The sequence below is a fragment of the Cottoperca gobio genome, chromosome 5 (assembly GCF_900634415.1).
Source record: "Cottoperca gobio chromosome 5, fCotGob3.1, whole genome shotgun sequence".
In the NCBI taxonomy this organism is placed as follows: domain Eukaryota; kingdom Metazoa; phylum Chordata; class Actinopteri; order Perciformes; family Bovichtidae; genus Cottoperca; species Cottoperca gobio.
The window spans coordinates 4657608-4679815 of record NC_041359.1 but is presented as its reverse complement, the minus strand read 5'-3'; the positions used below and the strand labels follow the sequence as shown (position 1 = coordinate 4679815).

The 22208-nt window shown below is 40.8% G+C and overlaps 2 protein-coding genes across 10 annotated transcripts in view; one reads left to right on the top strand and one right to left on the bottom strand.

The window, feature by feature from the left end:
* Window positions 1–13212, top strand: part of cntn4 (contactin 4) — a 149360-nt gene extending 136148 nt beyond the window's left edge. For both annotated transcript variants that reach the window (XM_029431452.1, XM_029431451.1), the window contains exons 13-23: window positions 2068–2243; window positions 4273–4393; window positions 5343–5501; window positions 6365–6514; window positions 7451–7521; window positions 9609–9843; window positions 10129–10244; window positions 11296–11482; window positions 11563–11675; window positions 11772–11940; window positions 12296–13212. In XM_029431452.1, the coding sequence (XP_029287312.1) occupies window positions 2068–2243; window positions 4273–4393; window positions 5343–5501; window positions 6365–6514; window positions 7451–7521; window positions 9609–9843; window positions 10129–10244; window positions 11296–11482; window positions 11563–11675; window positions 11772–11940; window positions 12296–12387 (1589 nt within the window). In that variant the 3' untranslated portion in view covers window positions 12388–13212. The remainder of the gene's footprint in view (window positions 1–2067; window positions 2244–4272; window positions 4394–5342; window positions 5502–6364; window positions 6515–7450; window positions 7522–9608; window positions 9844–10128; window positions 10245–11295; window positions 11483–11562; window positions 11676–11771; window positions 11941–12295) is intronic.
* Window positions 13213–17372: 4160 nt separating this feature from the next.
* Window positions 17373–22208, bottom strand: part of LOC115007887 (band 4.1-like protein 1) — an 80548-nt gene continuing 75712 nt past the window's right edge. For all 8 annotated transcript variants that reach the window (XM_029430977.1, XM_029430984.1, XM_029430979.1 and 5 more), the window contains one exon: window positions 17373–21544. In XM_029430977.1, coding sequence (XP_029286837.1) covers window positions 21539–21544 — 6 coding nt within the window. In that variant the 3' untranslated portion in view covers window positions 17373–21538. The remainder of the gene's footprint in view (window positions 21545–22208) is intronic.

The following is a 22208-nucleotide window of genomic DNA, read 5'->3' as shown; positions in this document are numbered from 1 at the left end:
TAATAAGGGAGCATATTCCCACCATCATTGTCACAGTCAATCCCTGGAGGCCCTCAGAGACCACAAGGAGAGGAGTTCATGTTAGGGAAGAGGCAAATACACTAATCCAGCTGGAGAAATAATAAAGGAGATAAATGTTTATAGCATGTTTCCAGAGAGGAGAGGAGTAAATATTTTTGATTGTGGATCCAAGTATTTCCCCGTAGATCCTTCCTGAGCCGTTTGTTTTGTCCTATTTCTTTCGTTCACAACTTTCTTTTTGGCAGATGTACCCCTACAGCCCTATCAGATACACTTAAGTACCCTTCACCACCTGTCATGTTTCAAATGTGTTCATTTAAACTGATTTTTAACTGGATGTTATTTAACACTATTAATCACATAAAAGTGGATATTTTTGCAACAATATTTTCACACAATTTTTGTCAATATTGTGAAGCACGTGTACTACTGTTACTCAATTATTTATCCATTACTTTACTTCTTTACTTTAATCTACACGCAGTTTATTAGTACACCTGGGTAAAACTAATACAACATCCGACCTTCATGAGAGTGTTTCCACCATGTATTCATTACTTTTAGCTATTTCAAGTGTTTACCAGTACTTTTAGCTAGATTGTTCATCTATTGTTAACCTTTTATCCAATTACATTTAGCTATTTTTAATCTATCCATTACTTTTAGTGAACTAACTGTAGGTTGATTCCTGACTTTGACTAACTTTGTAGACCTCTCTTGCTAATAAGTTTTCACACTCAAACGCAGCACATAATATTCAGGTGTTAAAACTGACTTAATAATCCGGTATATATTTTTAACTCTAAAAATTCTAATTTCCTATGTTCTCTTAATTAGTTCAGCTGCTAAACAATCTTTCACGTACCCCTTTGGAAACTTCAGGAGCACCCCTGGAATCACTGCTTTAGAGTATTGTCATAAAAACGTGTGTTTCTCAGCCTTTACATTTGTTAGGTTTTCTATTACCTTCCTGCGCTTCATCTACAACGTGTAGCCGGCCTTTAACAGACAGAGCAGACACAGAATACCTCCTGTGTGTTATTGCCACATTTTTACTGCACCGCCATCGCTCACCATTTAGCCTCAGCAATAGAGGACTGGGCGCACTTTCATTGTGTGTATGACAAAACCTACCAGCTGATAGCATTCGGGCCTGGTATCAGAAAACGACTAGATAAATCACATTGGAAGTGTGTGTGTGTGTGTGTGCGTGTGTGTGTGTGTGTGTGTGTGTGTGTGTGCGTGTGTGTGTGTGTGTGTGTGTGTGTGTGTGTGTGTGTGTGCGTGTGTGTGGGTGCGTGCGTGCGTGTGTGTGTCTGTGTGTGTGTGTGTGTGTGTCGCAGAGTGGAGGGAAGGGAAGGGGGCCAATACAATGGAGGTATCGAATTCACTCTGGATGAAGACTGCACTGCCGGCACTTTCTACATGAATATATGCCTGTCTAGGGATCATTTGCCATGGTTAATTTAGTCTGTGTGCTCAGAGTGGCAATTTCAAGCAAGTAATCACAGCACCCCCAAGAGGGAGACAGGTGTTGTACACTCTGTGAACAAAGCCTCTCCCACTCATCTCGCCTCTCTCATGTCCTTCCACCTTCCTCCTCCGCTGCTCCAACACAAGTGCAGATAAGGGACGCTTGCCTTATTCCCTTGTGATGCAATTGTAATACAGGCTTGAAAAGAGAGTAGTGACGACTGGAAGAAGTGCTCACTGCTGTTTGCTGTTTTCAGAATTTTGTGGGAGTTCAAGGCTGAAGGCTGAGCAGGCAGTGACACATGGGGACTTCAGGATGCAGGAGAGACACGTTTCTGAGTCCCCACAGAGACGAGCTCAGGCCAAAACTAATACCAGTTATTGTAGCTGTGCGCCCTAGTTTTCTGTGAGCTCTGTCCCATATATCCTTCTATTAACTGAGTCTGACACATCCATAAGAATGATGGAAGGGCTTGGCTTTTCTCAAAGCCATTTCCTGTGCTGAATTATAATGCCTGGAAAAGGGGGGCAGAACAGTGTGTCTGATCAAAACGTACATGGTGTGTGTTTCAGAGGCGACCATCATCACCACCCTGCCAACCACGCTGGACATCACCGTGGGGGAGAGCGTGGTCCTGCCCTGTCAAGTGAGCCACGACCCGTCCCTGGAGCTCAAGTTCACCTGGTTCTTCAACGAGCAGCTCATCCACTTTGGGAGCCACGGGGGATATTTTGAAAAAGTGGGAGGTGTAAGTCTATAATCTCTCATATTTTCTTACAATCAGGCTGTGTTGTTGTGAGAGCTATAAAGACAGGTTTCCCTTTTACAAACAATTGAGGATGTGCGCACAACAAGGTACTAAAAATCAAGGTGCCACAATGGTTTATACAGTACGGACATTTTCACTATTTAGAAATTGAGCAACTTACTTTAAAACTATTAAAATTATGCTTTAAATATACATTTTTATGAGAGACTCGCATTTTTAAAACCTTTTTAATACACGCCACACTTTATAGAAATCTATCAAATCTAGCTGCTAGCGTGACAATTCCAGCGAGAAACAGCAGCGAGTAGCAGTGATAAACGTTAGCATAACAAAATAAAAGTAACGTAAGCGTAAAACAAATAATAGTAACGTTAGTATAACAAAATAAAAGTAATGTTAGTATATCAAAAATAATAATAACGTTAGCATTACAAAATAAAAGTAACGTTAACAAGACAAAATAAAAGTAAGGTTAATTATGAAGCCTTCCATTAGTAACACTGTATGCACTTCATGCTGTTTCCCCCTTAAAATACACTACACTAGATGTATGCCAGATATAGTACATTAGTGTTAAATACCTGCAGTGTATACAAGCTTCACTCATACCAAACTGTGTAAAGGCAGGACTTGATATGTGCATTAACAATTACTTATCAGCATTAAAAGAGACTGCACAACTGTTTGTGATTTTTTTTTTCACCCGTTGACGTATTATAGGCGTAATAAAGTGATGCAGTTTCCATTTAAAACCATCAGTCTGCACCTCTATCATCTGTCACCGAGTTCCACACTGAAACTTTCAATGATCACCTGAATAGGGCCTGACAAACTTTTACAATGTTCATCAATAACAATGTGAGCTGTCTTGCCTTAAAACAGGCATTTCTTCCTCACCAGTTTCTGTTCAAAACTGTCCGCCACCTTTTTAGGTGTATGTTGAAGAACGATCATTTTATTAGTGCGACTGTGCTCTTCTGCTACATAAAAGACATTGATTTATTTTTCGACCCTCTTCAGAGATTCCACTGAATAAAGGTCAAGAGGTGACTGAAGATTCATTGGTACATCAATATTATACCTTTTCTTCTTTTAGCAGGGTCATAATAAATTCAGCCGCAGTGCAGAGGGAATGTTTGTATCAAGTGTATTATTTATGGGCAGAAAATTGCTGCCTGTGGTTTATTTTCAAATGAAATTTACATACACACACTGCAACCAGTCTCAGTCAGCCGCCGTATACTTTTAAAAGGTTCGCAGCTTCCATCTCAGTATGTGATACGCAGGACTATTTTTTCCCCAAAAGAATCCAAGGCTCCTTTAAAACTGCAGGCAGAAAGAAAAGAATACATAACTGAGATGTCTTTCCTGTTTCTTCTATGAGTTAGGTGCTTTTTATACCATAATTTACAGTGTTCTCTCACTAATAAATTGCTGTCCATCTGCACTTACAGTGATTAAGCTACTAGCCACTCCATAGAGTTCTTACTGCCATTGTTCCACAGTTTTCCACGTGTGCAATTTATTACAGAACCTGCTCTGCTCTGCTCTGATGAAATGATAATATAGCAGTGGGGATTGCAATTAGAGATGGATAAAAGGCTCCGACTAGTCATTAGGATGCCCCTTAACTGAAACCGCTCCATACAATACCAAAATCAAGATATTTGAGCAAGTACATTTCTGTAATTAAACTCATAACATAAAAGCATTGATTGTGCTCAATATAGAGAGGCCCTTCTGAGTCCTTTTTTTAGAATGTGGAAGGAAAGAGGCTGCATGGGGAATAATGGATTTATTTTTCAAGATACACATACATGAGAATGAGCTTTCTGTTCAGCTGGTTCTGTTCCCACGTGGCTGCTGAAGTCAGTATTGTTCTTGAATTACAATAGCTGGAGGCTTACCATGTTGCTTATGGAACTGTGTGTGTGCGTGTGCGTGTGCGTGTGCGTGTGTGTGTATGGGTATGGGTGTGTTTGTGATGCATGTATGTGTTGAATGACAGCAGCATTCGGCAGGAGACATTATGATTCGAAATATCCAGCTGAGGCATGCTGGGAAGTACACGTGCGCCGTGCAAACGAAGGTGGACAGCATTTCCATTGCTGTTGACTTGGTTGTCAGAGGTGAGCCACTACATTTGTTCTTTGCTTTCACTGAGCACGCATTCATTCAAAACAACTTCTGTGCCAGTGTTTAATGTTTGAAAAAAGTTCAATCATTTATCCTCCATGTACTGCTGGAGAAGGATGGAGTTTGTTAGGCCCGTCAGGATAATAGCCTTATCGATTTATGATAATACAATATTTGGACATGACCTTGATCATTTTTGCTGACGCCGATATTGCCCAATGTGTTTACATGCGTGTGTGTTTACATAAAATGTCACAACATATTAGACAACATGAAGCTATAATTACCTGCAGGCTTTTGCCAACCATAATAGACTTGAGCAAGCATTATGCATGTTAGTTAACAGAGCCAGAGACACTATTTTATTTATTGTTTCGGTTTTGTGTTTTTATTTAATTTGTTTTATTCATTGAAGATATGTTTTATATTTTGTTCACAACCCAGTTCAAATCTCTTAAGAATTGAAATTTCATTGCTCTATGAAAGGGTGTACTTGCATTATATTATATCATTATATCAGGGAAATAAATTGTCTTAAAATTTCAATAATATTGTTTATTGCAATTATTTCTGGAGCAATATACTGTGAAACAAAAGTAGTTATCGTGATACGCCCAGATTTTGTTATGGATTAATGTTTACTGTGACTGGTTGTGCCTCAGTGATGAAGAAATAAAAGGAGAGAATGAAAAAGGAAGCAAATAGAAATTTCTCTCTTCAAGGTTTTAAAGGAAATTTACTGTCTAATTATACCAAATGGCTCCCAGAGGTTTCACTGACTTTGCTATAGTAGCTGCAGGTGCTAAAACCTCCACAACTGTCTCCACCATCTTCCCATCTCTTCCTGATTTACATTTCATCCCCATCACTTCTCTTCCTCCTTCCTCCATCTGCCTCTCTATCTTTCTCGCCTCTTTCCTGCCTGGCTTTGCCATCTATCAGGTCCCCCGGGGCCCCCTACCAGCATCCATGTAGAAGAAATCACTGATACCACAGCCTCTCTGTCCTGGAGGCCTGGTCCCGATAATCACAGTCCAATTACGGCATACACCATCCAGGCCAGGACACCATTTTCCCTCGGGTGGCAGGCTGTCACCACAGGTAAGCTCTCTCCAACTAGCCGTGGCTGCCTCCAATCACATGGAGGGGGCCGCTCTTCATTCTGCCTTGCTTGTGAGAATATTGGAGATGTAATTTTACCCCAGACCCCAAATGTTAAGCAATTGAAGCACGACCATTGACCGTCATTTTACCAGACTCCTGGGAATACTGAAAACGTGGATCTCATCACGATGATGAAGCTTGTTGATGACGAGGCTGTCATTTGATCGTGCAGTGTAATTTTTCCCCACATGCCCTTTAGTGGGGCTCAGCATGCACACATAATTGGTATAATGTGCATTTATGCCGCACTGTATACCTTGTTCTATTGATATTTTTGTGAATTAAGGACACTTTGATCTAAGATAGTTTTACTGGCCTCATTGATTTACCACATCATGATCATATATTTGAAACAGAACTACATGATGACCTTGCAGGTAGACAGAAGAAATTGACTTCTTGTCATTTCTGGTGTAATCGTGTCTCTTTTTTCTGTATTTTGTGCAACACTGTGATTTTGATGGTTTGCTGTAATTCCAGCAACACACACACACTGTGCCATATCACACGTCTTACGAGGGAGAGGGCTAAGAAATATCACCAAATTAGAAAGTCAATGATCAGTGTATTTCTATGTGATTCTTCCGTATTGTTGTCTTGTTTTATGTGTCTGTGAGTGTGTGTGCATTATGTGTCCTTGTGAGGGATTACACCTGTGCTATGTACCTGTGGTGGAGTCCTACCAGGCCTGTCAGCCTGGAGGACATTCTGCTGCTGATGCTAAGCTGACACACACACATAGAACACACACACACAAAGTTTTTTTGATACTGAAGGGGGCACTGTTTGTTTTATGTCAGTTCCTGAGGTGGTGGGGGGCCACCGGCTGACAGCTACAGTAATAGACCTGAGCCCTTGGGTGGAGTATGAGTTCCGAGTCCTGGCAAGCAACACCATCGGGACCGGTGAGCCCAGCAAGCCATCTAAACAAGCAAGGACAAAGGGGACCAGTATGTACTGCATGAGCATGAAAAAAACTTTTCTTATGCATCTTTCAAAAATGTTAGTTTGTTCTTTACTTCCAAAATCAACTTGATTTACTTCATTTTCTTCAAGGAATAGTTCAACATATTCTTGCAAAGAGTCGGGTGAGAAGATCGATCTCATGTCTCATCAGCATAAAGACTGGAAACAGTTAGCCTGACCCTAACCCAGCAACAGCACCTCTACAGTTTATGTTTCCTGTTTTTAATGTAACATTGACAACTATTTCTAGTTCATAACCTACTGTTAAACAACAGCTTGTAGTTTTTACACTTCAGTACGGATTGAACAAACAAACTTAACTTATAAATTAGTGAGCTTTAGAGGTGCCGGTTGGCAGATTTAGTTACTTCTGGACATATTTCTAAAGACAGATGAATGGCATATGAATGCAGATATACAATCCGGTCGTAGACGTCTTCTCTCAACTCCAACTCCAGTTGGATCAATCTTCTCATCAAACTCTTGGCAAGCAGATTACCCAAAACGTCAAGCAAAACCTCGAACGACACATTTTTAATACTTCAAAAAGCAGATTTGGTATCGGGTGTGGTCAGTTCTGTGCCACAGGAAAACAAACAAATCATCTCAAAAAAGCAGCAAGCAGTAATGAACCCAGAGAGAGCTGGATTCTCAAAGGTTATATCCTTTGTTTGTTCTTCTGTCTTTTCCCTTATGTATCTTTAGATATAAAAAGCATCACAGGCTGGCAACGTCTGCAAACACGACTCAGCTGTGAGAAGTTTGCTGATATCTTACAGAAATTCTGGATGTTGAAGTTCAAATATGACAAAAAGTTACTTCTCTCACGCTCCATTTGGGAGTAGCAACATGGAACATGGTAACTTGTACCTTCTCAGTGTCGTGCGAAGTCAACAGGGCTAAACTGATCTGTCTTCCAGCTCCGAAGGTCACACCAGCTAATGTGAGTGGAGGCGGTGGCAGTCGCTCCGAATTAGTCATCACATGGGAGGTAAGCAAGCTTGCTCAGTACCCCCTCACCCATGGAGGGGGGAACCAGACGTCATTATTCACTGTGGATCTAGGCCTCTATTTCATTAATAACAGCTAGATGGATTAATGTATGGTATTTCATTTTTAAGAACAGAGAGGCAATAACTACTGCTGTCACCCTAGGGAAGAGAAAAATGCTTTTGAGGTTTCAATAAGATAATTAAACTCAATAGTTCAGTCAAAGTCCCAACTTTGTTTCAAATTGTTTTCCCTATCTTTCTTTCTTTGTCTTTCTTTCCTACAAAGTGCCTGCATATCAGTCCAGCTCCAAAAGCTTGTATGTTTAATTCAGGCTGCTCAAAATCATCAGCCCCCCGCTGTGAAACGTTTGACAGAATCAGTGTTGATGTTTTAATATGCAAGAGTTCATTTAAAGCCTAACTTCTGTTTAACAAAGCAACAATTTCACGTCAGCCCTAACAAATCCTAAAGCATTTTACTTTAGATATAAAAGCAGTATTTAAATGTTAATCTTGACTTGTGCTTACAAATGTAATGTGTTAAATGTAGTAAGAAATGTGTCCCAAGGGTGGCAGTAGTGCAAAAGGCCTTGGGGTCATTAATGTATAATTAATGAGTTCAACCCCCCCGGCAATCTGCCCTCGAGATACTGAGAAATCTTCTGTTCAGTGTTCAGATTTTGGCCTAATGGTGGCACAAGAGGAAAAGTATAGTTCATTTAGTTGAGTTGAGTTGCACAGGTAATAAAACACAAGAAACTCTTGAAACATAAATGAAAATAATGAAACATTATTAGACACAATGGTAAAACTTACAATCAAGATACGTACATATTGTAATTGGACTGCTTTTATATATCGCTTTTTCAATCTTTGCAATCACTCAAAGCGCTTTACAACATATGTCGGCATTCACACACATTCATACAGAGTCAGAGGCTACCATACAAGGTGCACAGTAGTGATAAACATTCACACTCACTCACTCATTCACACACCGTTGGCCATCGGGAGCAATTTGGGGTTCAGTATCTTGCCCAAGGACACTTCGACATGCTGACTGCAGGGGCCGGGGATCGAATCACCGACCTTCCAACCGGTGGACGACCACTCTACCTCCTGAGACACAGCCACATATGTCAGTTACTATTAGAAAGACAATCACAATATACAAATGAGGAAATACAAATAACATCAACTCACGGAAGAGTGCTGCTAGGTGACAACTGATTGTAGCACGTCTCACAAATATTGTGTAAAGAAAGAAACGTATTAATACGTTGGTGGAATTAGTTGCAGCCCAGACAATATTGCAATATACCCAGGGATGGGTAAAATAAAAAACTACATATTTGATTTACAATACCAATTGATCTTCATATATTACTGCAAAATAATTAATATGATTTTTCATCAAGTAAAACAACTTTCGCTTTTGGCCATACAAATTATGAAATTAGATTTAATAAAATTAAAGTTAAATTCAATCTATTTGGAAACAGGTTTGGGAAAATGTTTATGTGAAGGAAACAAACTAGTGTCATCAGCCAAAAATGCAAAGATAGAAGAAGATGCAGTCATCAAGTCATTAATATTAATGAGGAACAAGAAGGGTCCCATAATTGACTCCTGTGGGACACCACAAATAAATCACAACAGATGAGTCCATAACATTTTCAAGTGTCAATCTAATTTGAAAGCCATTTGTTAGTGAGTGCATTGAAGCCATTATGTGATCATTTAATAAGCAACATATCTATGATCCACTGTATGGAAAGCTTTTGATAAATCATACTCAATGATACTTCTGGGCTCACCAAAGTAGTCATATCCACACTGGCCCGGAGTTGAGATTTTGAGACTTTTTATATGACCATGTAGCTACATCGTTAGTTGGTGAAGAGGGTCGGTACTGAAGGCACTGTGTAATGAGTGTGTCCAGTAATAGTTCTTGTGTTATATTTGAAGCAAAGCTTTGCCTCAACAAATGAAAGACATGTCTTTCTTCTTGGTGTTGTGTCTTTAGTTTTCAAAATGATTATACTTAGTCCATGAATTACAAAGTCACAACGTTTTTTTCCTGCAGCCTGTTCCAGAGGAGCTGCAGAATGGAGCGGGGTTCGGCTACGTTGTGGCTTTTCGACCCCACGGTGCCACGGGATGGATGCAAGCCGCCGTACCGTCTGCTGAAGCATCCAGATACGTCTTCAAAAACGAGAGTATCCAGCCCTTCTCGCCTTTCCATGTGAAGGTCGGGGTTTACAACAATGAGGGGGAAGGGCCGTTTGGACCTGTTACCACTATCAACTCTGCTGAGGAAGGTTCGTATCATCTCATGTCATACACAACATGTGATGGAGTAGCTCTACCTGCTCAGCCACTATAAATGCTTGAGTGCATTAGTGGATCTGTCCAGGGTCTGGAACAGTAGCACCAGTGATCTTGCAGCCAGCGTTTTTCTATCAGCACTTGCAGATGTCTTCCCCATACTTCCCTCCCTCTGTTGTTAGGATGAAAGAAATCGCTTTGAAACTGTTTTGATGTTCCCACTTTGACGGGTCATCAAAGCTCAGTGTTACTTCTAAGTCTTACTGCTTTAACTTCAGAGCCTGGCCGAGCTCCCACCAGGGTCCGTGCCAAGAGCCTCTCTGCATCTGAGATTGAAGTTACGTGGAAAGCTCTGCCCTGGAATGCCAGCAAAAAAAGAGTCCTGGGCTATGAGGTGAGCTACAATGAAATGCCCTGTGTGTGTGTGTGTGTGTGTGTGTGTGTGTGTGTGTGTGTGTGTGTGTGTGTGTGTGTGTGTGTATGTGTGTGTATGTGTGTGTATGTGTGTGTATGTGTGTGTGTGTGTGTGTGAGTGTGTGTATGTGTGTGTGTGTGTGCTTCCATTGGATGTAAATGTGTGGCAATGGCACATGGCAAATAATGCTGTTGAATCTTGTTCTCTTCTATTATTGATGAGTGTTTCAGGCTCATGCACCTTGGGCATAGGAGTTAACAGCTTGCTGCATGCATAATGGTCCAGCCTAGTCCCATGCCTGTGGATTTAGTTGTGTTCCTCTTGTTGTTTACCTAAGTACTGTAACCACCCTGATTAGCGTACTGATGCAATACTCTAAGGGATAGAACGTTTAGCTTCTAATCCACACAACAAAGCAGTTTCAGACACTGGCTTTGCGCTCAGTTAGTTTTTGTCATTTTAATTCTGCTCATTATTGAAATCCAAGACATGAACAAAGGCGCTGTTTTCATCCAACGGATTGCATAAAGTGCCAGAATTATGAATTGTTGACCACTCAAAGTCAACAGAGGAGCAAACCGTTCCTGTGAGAAAAGACAAATTATATTTGTGCCGTGAAGCGTGCCAGCTATTTCAGCCCTGACAAGCGGGGTGACGAAGAAACTCTGTTATCAGTGGAAGTTGATGGCAGGGGATTTTTGAGGATTCTTTTTCTTCGCATTCTTTGTTTTCCTTTTTTTCCTCCCTCTTTTGAATATTTGACCTCACTCTTTTACCACATAACATAAACCATGACACATGTCTGATGAGCACAGCTGATGCACGTAGCTCCCAGTGAGCGAAAGGCACATGATGTGACATGCTGCTAAAGCTTGTTTTCAGACCAGTTCCCATCTTCCGTCCAGTTGAGTTCTCATCTCCCTGTTCCAGTTTGTACTTCATTGACAGGCTGTAACAGAAAGCTTTTAAGGTGTCGGCTCTTTTTTTTCTTCTGCGTTCACGTCTGCCGTTCTGCCCTGTTGCTTTTCAGTTGAGGTACTGGAGTAGAAGTGAAAGGGAAGACACGACCAGGGTGCAAAAGACTATAGGAAACCAAACGTCTACTATAATCCGCGGGGTGAAAGGCAGCACCACGTATTACATCTCAGTGAGGGCGTATAACACTGCTGGAACAGGGCCTCCCAGCCCCACGGTCAACGCTACTACCAAAAAACCTCGTAAGTATCAGATCTAATTATAACTCGCTGCCACTGTTCAGCCTTTCATTTAGGTGAATAATGTGTTTTTCCGCTCTCAGCGCCCAGTCAGCCACCGGTTAAAGTGATGTGGAACACATCAAACTCCAAGATTATATTGAACTGGGAGCAGGTCAAAGCCCTTGAGAATGAGTCAGAGGTCACTGGTTACAAAGTAAGCAGTCAGTCGCTTGGTTTTATGAGAAAATTGTGTTTGTTGCTGTTGCTTCTGTATCTGACTCTTGACTCGACTCGCACCGTCCGTCCTCAGGTGCTGTACAAGAAGAATCGACACAGCAGCCCCAACATCATGGAGACCAACACGACCTCAGTGGAGCTCGCCCTGCCCACTGATGACGATTATATCATCCAGATAAAGCCATTTGGAGAGGGCGGGGAAGGCAGCAGTAGCAGGCAGTTCACCATCCCAAGGATACCAGGTCAGTGGAGAGCTAGTTAGTGCCTCCCTCGTGGCTGAGATGAATAATTAACTCCCTGCTGCTGTCTTGCCACAACAGATTAGCTATCATCATCTCCAAAGGAACAAAGAAAGTGGGGAAAATAATATGCGACATGAAACATTTGTTTAATTAAGGCCTGTACGTGACAACATAAAGCAAGTGTTGTATGAAAAGTTGAGCAATTTGTTTAGAATACTTTCAATGTTTCATTGCGCTGCTCAAGTGATAACCCTCAAGCATTTTTTGAAAATGAATGTTTTCAGCTCGTAATTACTAAACGCCAAATAATTATATGTCAAAAGTAACAGCATTGTTCTTTTCCATACCTTTTCAGGCCCCAACGCGGTCGGCTCAGCATCCAAGGTCTCCACTCTATCAGCTCTCAGTACAATAGCACTGTCTTTCACAGCGCGGACATCTTTATGACAAACAGCTCCCAGCAGACGTTGCATCTGATGCGGAGACAGCTCTACGGCGGAACACAAACACAGCCCACTCTGGTGTAACTAGATCCATTCATTTAGATTTTAGAGGCAGAAGGAAGAAATAAAAAAATACGCCATTGAGATGACAGGGAAGAGTCCCCTTCAGCACCCAGGCTACATAAAGGAGATTGAGCGATGTCGTGACTATGTCGTTACCAAAGCAGCTTTCATAAGAAAAAACAAAATAAAGAGAAAAATGTCTTATATGCATCTTTTTGTATGACATGTTGAGCTTTTATAGATTTTATTTCCTTGATCAATTTGAAGTCAGTCTGGGCTTACTGGGGCGAGAACAATTAGGTGCATGGTAAATAACATCATCATATTTTTCAGTCTGGAGGTTAAGAATGTGATTTGACAGCCCACCTAACTTCTAAAGATAGTTTATTTTCTTCAAGTGAATGAACTATTAACTTTAGTCAGTTACATCCTCTGCATTTTCTGTTTCTGCAATATTTCCAAAAAGATTTCACTCAAAGGACTTCATCGACAAGAGGGTTTGTCATTATTGGTCATCTTACCGAGTACGGTGGAGAAGAGAGGAATAGCATTTAAAATCACAGACAGCACATGCTAATGCTTCAGCATTAGTACACTGGATACAGTTAGCCAGCTTTAGGTTTTTTAAAATACATTTCACTAATAAGGTGGACTAAGATTGAATCTGTATAAAGCAGGGGTGTCAAACTCATTTTAGTTCAGGGGCCACATGCAGCACAATTTGATCTCAAGTGGGCCGGACCAGTAGCATCACAGCATAATAACATATTATCTCCATTTGTTTTAGTGCAAAAAAGTACGCGTACATTCTGGAAATGTTCAAACTTAATCTTTTTACAAAACATTATGAACAACCTGAAATTTCTTAAGAACAAAAGGTGCAATTTGAACATTATTAGTTTATCATTTACACATGTGCGTTACAATTTACTGATCACAGTGTATCTACAAATGCTTTTACTTTATGAACAAAACAACACATTTTTACACTTTGCAAAGTCATACCGCGGGCCGGATTGGACCCTCTGGTGGGCCGCTTTTGGACCGCGGGCCGCATGTTTGACACCCCTGGTATAAAGCTTCCACCTGCATCAGACAATGTTAACTGGCTCTATTTACGTAAAGGATAGGTTGGGATTTGTGTTAAGTCTGTCCTAATACAATACTCATGTATATGGAGTTATTCGTCGTCATCAGTCATCATTCCTCCTGTCCATACCAGCTCTATGCAGTACGTCGAATACTGCGAAAGACATCACATGAGGCTGTAGCATTCTTCATGAGCAGAATCAATTAGCTCTCTTCTAAAGTTTATTTGTTCTTCCAAATGTTTTCTTGCTGAGGCGCAGCAGCATCAATATGTTTATAGAAACTGGGAATATGAAGATACATTTAGGAGATGCTTAGCTTAGCTAGGCATAAAGATTGGAAACAGTTAGCCTGTGTGCAAATTGACAATTTGTAAACTCTTGCTAGATACTAACCCCTGTAAAACCACAGCTTGGATCAAGGGAATTTGAAAACTAGCGGATACTCGTTTTTTATAAAGCAACATTTCACTAGAAAGACGTGACATTTGTATTGCGAATTATTTCAATATGTTATTACAATTTTTACATTCTCTACATAATAATAATTTTAATAATAAGTTTAACTGACTTGTATTTCTGGTGCTTACTAGCAAGTGTAGCAACGTTTAATGTTTTTAACATTCCATGTCCCTTGTTCTTTTTCAATTTGAGCTGCGAGGACAGCCCTTACCAATCTTACATGTTAGTTTATATCAAGAATATAGGACCCTGGGAATATAGAACCCTGGGAACATAGGACCCTGGGAACATAGGACCCTGGGCACATAGGACCCTGAGAACATAGGACCCTGGGAATATAGGACCCTGGGAACATAGGATCCCGGGAGCATAGGACCCTAGGAACATAGGACCCCGGGAACATAGGACCCTGGGAACATAGGACCCTGGGAATATAGGACCCTGGGAACATAGGATCCCGGGAGCATAGGACCCTAGGAGCATAGGACCCTGGGAATATAGGATCCCGGGAGCATAGGACCCTGGGAACATAGGATCCCGGGAGCATAGGATCCCGGGAGCATAGGACACTGGGAACATAGAACCCTGGGAACATAGGATCCCGGGAGCATAGGACCCTAGGAACATAGGACCCCGGGAACATAGGACCCTGGGAACATAGGACCCTGGGAATATAGGACCCTGGGAACATAGGATCCCGGGAGCATAGGACCCTAGGAACATAGGACCCCGGGAACATAGGACCCTGGGAACATAGGACCCTGGGAATATAGGATCCTGGGAACATAGGATCCCGGGAGCATAGGACCCTAGGAACATAGGACCCTGGGAATATAGGACCCTGGGAACATAGGATCCCGGGAGCATAGGACCCTGGGAACATAGGATCCCGGGAGCATAGGACACTGGGAACATAGAACCCTGGGAACATAGGATCCCGGGAGCATAGGACCCTAGGAACATATGACCCCGGGAACATAGGACCCCGGGATGACTGCAGGATACCTTCTTGATTTTGCTAAACTAAAAATGCTGAAGCCTCTTATTAGCTTCAACTGAGCTGTAAATTACATTATAAGTGCACTCGGAAGGGAACCCTTCATGGACGAGACAGAATGATTACAGCGACCAATAACTCTTTCAGAGTACATATGGCAAAAAGCCAAACCTGTTCTTTAACATGCTGGACGCTAACACATTAGCATGCCATGTTTTTTTGGTGCCAGTCCTAGCGGGGAAGATGACCAAGAGCTCAAAGTCGATGGCGTCCTTAAAGCCATCCATGTGATAGTTACTGACCTTGTTACCAGAAATAGTACCATGCTGAGAGCACCTCCCCTCGGCTCCTCTACCTTTGCCATTGTACTGCACTGGTGACCGGACCCATGTGACTGTCTCATGCATCTCATTCTTGCGATTCGCCCTGTGTCTAGAGCTATTCTTTGCCTTCTGTGTGCCTCATCATATGTTCAAAATCCTCAGGTCCTTAAAGAGCCTTAACTTATCATATGTATATCAAAAACATTAGAAACATAGAGATATGAAGCAGCCGCGGTGATGTTTACATGCTGCTGGGTTGATAGATGCTGTATGTGATTGGGGGGGGGGGGGGGGGGAAGCATCTTTTGTGCAATGCTGAGGATAGGTTAGTTTGAATGGCATTGTGCTGTTTCGCATGGGATATTGGCAATATATGAGGCCTCGTGCATTTTTATAGGTGTGTATTCTTATTTAAAGACGATGCTGCTGATCTTTTCCTTTTCCCATAGTCTCCTGATGCCATGTGGGACTGCTGTGCTACAGAGGTGCAGTGCAGTCTGTATGTAGCTTGTAATCCAGTTAAGTAGTTTGTACTTTGAAGGGAAGTGTACTGTAGGCTACTGGGTCTTGCTCGGAATCATGCATCAAGAAATGTGTAATATACTGTTTTGTACACTTCAAATCATTTATATAAAAGAACCTTTCTAAAGAGATGATTTACTTGGTTTTTATGTAAGAACTCTGTTTCATACTGTAGCTAACTGTTGCTCAGCATGACTGTACTTTGTCCTCTCTCTTCTGTCCACTTGCAAACCGACTGAATGGCTTTAGGAACATGCAAGGTTCACACATCTGATAGGTTTGTGTATACTCTGTGTGTACCTTGAAATCTGAACCATGATCAGCCCCATGTCTTTGCTTCTGTCTCAGTCAGCCCCTTTGAGATGTACTGGGTCTACTGTCCATATACTGTATGCTCTACATGAGGGCTTCCTCTGTTGCTGTTTGTTGTTTATACTGTGTTAATAAAGATTATTGATTTATAGAACAAATCTCTGTTGGTCCATCCATCAATACATATGACCTATTTGAGAACTGACATATAGGAATATTCTTCCTCAGGGCATAGCATTTGTTATATTGACAAAATATCTGGATTAAACACACCACACGTGAATAGGGTAATACTTTGAACTAAGAGATATCACCATGAAACTTCCCCAGTTGATTACTTACATTAAGACAATACATTTTTGTATTACAAGTTTTGTAAATTATAATTCTGAAATTATGTTTAAATATACAAAGGAAGCATTCTTTTATGAGCCAATTTGTATATTTCCAGGACAGAAATGTGAACATTGGATAAAGCTGGGCTCATAATGCTTGTTTCATTTTGTTGACATATTAGAGTCAAAGGTTTTTACAGAGGGGACTTTGGATATCTCTTTGTATCACTCTATGAATCAGAAAATACAGTCAACAGACATAAAGAAATCTTTTACTTTAATGTGTCTTCTCAAAACACAACCTGGGATAACCCTGTATGACATCACTATGACTTCATCAGGGATTGCCCCAGAGCCACAGAAAACATTATACAACTGTTTTCATAGGCTTAGTAATACTCCTTATGACTAGTAAACTGACGTTGTAGTCGTGTAACATCTCTGAAATGCTCCTTTAAGTAAAAGTGGTCGAAGTAATAAATCTTCTGTTTATAACGTTCATTTAATAACATAAAAAATGCTAAAAGATCTGTAATTTCCGATAAATGTATGATTCAGGTCCTTGTATGTGTTAAGTGAAGCAGAAAATACACTAGATGTCGCCATCAGCACACAAATAATTTCTTCTTCTTCTTTAAATCTGCAGCCATGTGGCATGTACTGATTCTGGCCACAAGATGGCAGTGCAGGACAAGGAAGCCTAATGTTCATTTTGTTTCACTACAATAATAATACCATCAATTCCTCTTATATTACTATTAAAACAATATGTTTTATATATGATGAATTATTAATTTATAGATGTCATAAAATTGAGTAAAATTGCATTTTCCCACCTTTCACTTGTTCATTAGGTGAAATCCCTCTTTACAGAATCAGAGACATTGTTTGAATCATACTGAGACATTTATTTATGCATGTATGTTTTCCATTTAGACTGAATGCAAATACAGCAAATACACACCACCAAGCACTAGGGGAATGTAGAGCAAAAGGCAGTGGAGAATTGTAGATGGAGGCTAAACAGTGGAGCAGTTTGATGCTCTTCGTGGAGAAAACCAAAAAGCCATAATCTGAACTACACTGGTTTTCTAATGGGGCCAATAAATGTTTTCATCTCGCTGAGGACTTAACAGTCCAGATTCAGAGAGACTTCTTCGTCTCTACGCCCAATGTCACATTATTTTTACTAGACAGTAATTCACTTTCAAGACTTTACCTTGGACTGAGAGGAGAGGTCGTTTCTACATCGTGGTGATTAACTGCACTTTGAGCAGAACAATGATAACTCCTGCTCCCATCACCACGACTCCAAACATAAGGCACCCAATCATGTGACACGTTTAGTGCAGTGGGATGATACTTACTGCCTCATCTCTTGAACCTAAAATCACATCCTTGCTCCTGTCAATTTCTACACAGTTTACAGGATTCTACACAGAAGTATGGATATTTATATATAAATACAGGCCCTCCATCCTTCAACTCACCACCTGGCCCACAGCACACAACGCCTCTCCTGAAGCCTGCAGTCATTTCTCTTCCTTCAGTCCAATACTACAGCAAGGACAGTTCACAGCAGGGATACTCAACAGAAGGCCAGGGGCCAGTTAAAAAAATAACAAATATTAATATTTAAAACTGATTTAACGTTAAAAAGCCCTGTAACAACACATTGTGTAATTACACCCCATTATGTAATAACTACACAAAATGTAATTAATTTTTACTTCATTACATAATCACACCAGCACTTTGTAATGAATTATTACGTATTAGTGGTTATTATAAAATGCAGGAGTTGCACATTTTTCTGATAATGTAATAATACATGCATTATGTAATAACCAACCAAAATGCATATCTTCATTTAATACAAATGATTATAACAATATAGCAACAATGTTTATTTTAAGCATTCTAATTTGATAACACGGGGAAATGTATTACATCTCGATTTCAAGATGTTTATTACAAAATGTGGCAGATTATTACAAATTGCAGGTGTTGTTACATAATGAAGTGAACAATCATTACACTTTGTCCAATTATTACATTATGTGTTGTAACAGACACATCTTTCTTTGAAATTTGATATTTTTAAATGAACTGATTTATTACTAAATTAACTCAGCACAAGGACTGGGCCTATATTACAAATAGATCTGATATTTCACCTGCATTTAATAATCCATTTAGCTGCAACTGCCTTCCATTTGTAAATGTGGGTTTTTCTCAGATTTGAAGTCACGGTTCAGCCCGGGACTGGGGGGGGGTTCTCCCCCCTGGCACGTTTTTACTTAATAAACCAGCTCTTTAAGTTTATTTTGATGTGTTTTTATACACTCTGGCAGCTTACTTACATTAAAAGTACCCAAAAAAAAAAAATAGCGCTGCTGTCATTGCAAACAAGCGCCTTCACAACAGTCCAGTGTCATATGACCCGAAAAAAATATAACAGCAAAATAGATTATACAAATAACTAGTTTGGGAATCTCATTTCCTCAGACAGATCAACAGCATGGCGACAGCTTCAGGTCAGGGGGGGGTGGGAGGTTTAGACGACAGGGGCGATAAAGCCATGGTCGCAGGTGTTGGAGAAGCTCCTTTTTAATATCACAAACTCCGCGTTATAGGTTTTGGTTACGCTTGGGTACACATGAGGGCTCACAGTTTTCTCCCTTTAGAGGACAGAGCATGAGAATAATGGTTGCTTATTGCAAAATCTCACAAGCAGTGCGCTTCACTGCTTTCAGTTGACAGTAGCATGAAGGTAACAATGACGGCAACACGGCTAACATAGGTCAGGCTCCTATCAGAGGGGTTTTTATGCGTGATAAGTGATGCATAGTATATTATTAAAGGTCATCCAGGATATACGTTGTATGAAAGCCAATGGGGTCTGTGGATAGACGGCGCTTCGTGTACGTCACACTATGAATCTCGGCTTTGTCCGTCGAAGGGAACAGGGAGGAAAAAGCACAGGCCTCACATTCACCACTCCTATAAATACAATTACAAACTCATACACCGAGACTTAAAATGTGTTAATCCAACAGAAAACAAAGAAGTACCCATGTTTATCTTGTGGTTTTTAACGTTTCAGTGTTTGTGAACATGTGCATAAGACTCAAAAACGGAAGTTCTATCTTGTTGCTGTTTAGTTGCTATTTAAAGCCATCATACAGCCAGACAGAAAGCCAGACAGCCAGACAGACAGCCAGACAGACAGCCAGACAGACAGCCAGACAGACAGCCAGACAGCCAGATGTTACAGGGAAAACAAATGGCTGTTTCTCCAATTCAATGCATTTCTCTTAATTGCATCACAACGTCACAATTTTGGCAAACTGCTTTTTCAAGTTTTGGGTGACATCTCGCCGATTAAATATCCAGTGAAACGTAACTTCGAGCAAAGTGACAGTACAAAAGAAAATGAAGATCTTTCAGAAAGAGGTTCTACGGAAGAGGATGAGGGCCAGACTTAAGGGGGAACAAAGAGAAGAGTATGTTTTTAGTTTTTTTGCATTTCGAGAATAAAGTCGAACAAAATTTCGAGAAACGTTTTTAACCTTCAGTTTATGTTCCAATGCTAGTAGTTTGATATATTCTCAAAATTCTACTATAATCTGGAAATGTTAAATTTATTTTTCGACTTTATTCTCAAAATGTAAAAAAAAAACTAAAAAACTTCATCCTCTGATTAATGTTTTGTTATGTTCTGGACTAATCCTGAACATTTGTTCTCCACATTTGACTTTATTCTTGAAATGCAAAATAAAAATAATCTTCCTCCTCTCATATGCCTGGTTCTAAATGTCTTCCGTATGTTTCAGCATGTTCACACATGAAAACGTCCAAAAACACAAGAATAACATACAAACTCTGTTTCATGATGGAAGTCAGTAACATCAAATTAAGACATATCAGCACATTTCTGAAACATATTAGATAAAACATTATTTATATTAAAATATCTCTAAAAATCCTATCACTGTGCCCAAAACGCGTGACCAGCATTTCTTTATGTAGATAGCGAGTTGACGTCAAAATGAAAACGGTAACAGCGAATGTGACGAGGACGGTGATGTTTGTATGTCCCAGCTGTCCACTGAAGCGTTACACAGCTGTCCTTCTTCAGTGGACTCCATCATCATCACTATGTGTCCACTAACTGATCCTTACAGTTTCTTTGTCAGTGCTCAGTCCCATCATCTCAGAGCTTCTTGTGGATTTCAAAAGTGGACACGTGGTCCGTGTATTTTTTTCATTCCCTCTGCTATTTTTTTTTATTGAATCATGCAGATTATAATCATCTGATATTATACATATTTCATAAACAAGCAAACACTGGACATAAATTAGATCCTCTATAGATAAAAATGTAAAAAGCTAATAAGACAGCAGTTGATTATACTGAAGATGTCACGGCCAGGAGGTGGCAACGTCGAGCAAAAGGCTGCCTCTTGCCACTTGGCACCAACCTCCCGGCCACACACCACCACCAGCATTGTCCCCATCCTCTCACTCAACCCTCCTCTGCTCTTACGTCATATGCATTCCTGACAACTGAAGTGAAGCCATTTGTGAGGGGACTGGGGGGGGAGGGGGTTGAAAACCCATTGATTCAAATTACCCTCAGGGTACAAAGAAGTCAAAATGTAATAGAATTAATAATATGCAATTTAAGTTTCAGACAAATGAGCTGAAGTCAAATAGCTGTGACCGTGTTTCACTTTCAATCTTGCATCACTCCACTTAAATAAACCAAGTGGTAAGTCATCCGATATCAGACGTTTCCTGTTCCATAAAGAGGCGGAGGGCTGCGATAGGCGGGAGGCCGGGTTGGGTCAGAAGCCGAGTCACAGTTGGTTTGTATAAAGGGACAGGAGGGGAGGTCTCCTGCTTCGTGGAACGCAGTCTATTCTTGTGTTGGTGTTTACACAGGCGGGGTAGAGAGTCCTCGTATCTGGTGGCGATCTGCGGTGCGGGCCAGGGGACGCGCGGCTGGAGGATTCTCCCCTGTCCCCGTCTCAGGAGCCACCATGGCCGATCAGGACTGCAACGAGACAGCAACACACAGTTCAAACATCACACATCAACATGGAGGGAAGTTAGACCATGGTTCCCCATTGGCCCAAAAATGTAAAAGGCACTAATACTTCTGTACACTGATAAGAAACCCAGATTGAAATAAAGACACAATTATGTTGCTGGTCTTTGTAGTCCTTTTGCATCTCTTTGGTGTAATTTTGTGTCACTTTGTAGTCCTTTTTGTGTCTTTGTAGTCACAAGTGTTATTTTGTAGTCTTTTTTGTGTCTCACTGTAGTCATTGTACATCTCTTTCTGATCATTTTGCATCACTTTCTAGTCATTTCTTGCCCCTTTATGTGATTTGTGTCTTCATAGTCATTTTGTGCCTCCTTGTACATGTTTTGTGTCTCACTGAAGTCATTGTGCATCTCTTTATGATCATTCTGCGACTATTTGTAGTCATTTTATGCCTGTTTATACGTGTTTTGAGTCTCCTTGTAGTCGTTTTGCATCTCTTTGTAGTTGTTTCGCATCCCTTGGTAGTCCCTTCATTAATATTCTAACATTAAATGTTGACAGCCACTTCAAGCTGAGGTTCTGGCCGAGGGTCCCTCTGACGGGCCTGTGCATGGTAAACCCGTCTAGTAATGGATCCAAGCACACGATGCGTGTACGATCTTGTAACTTG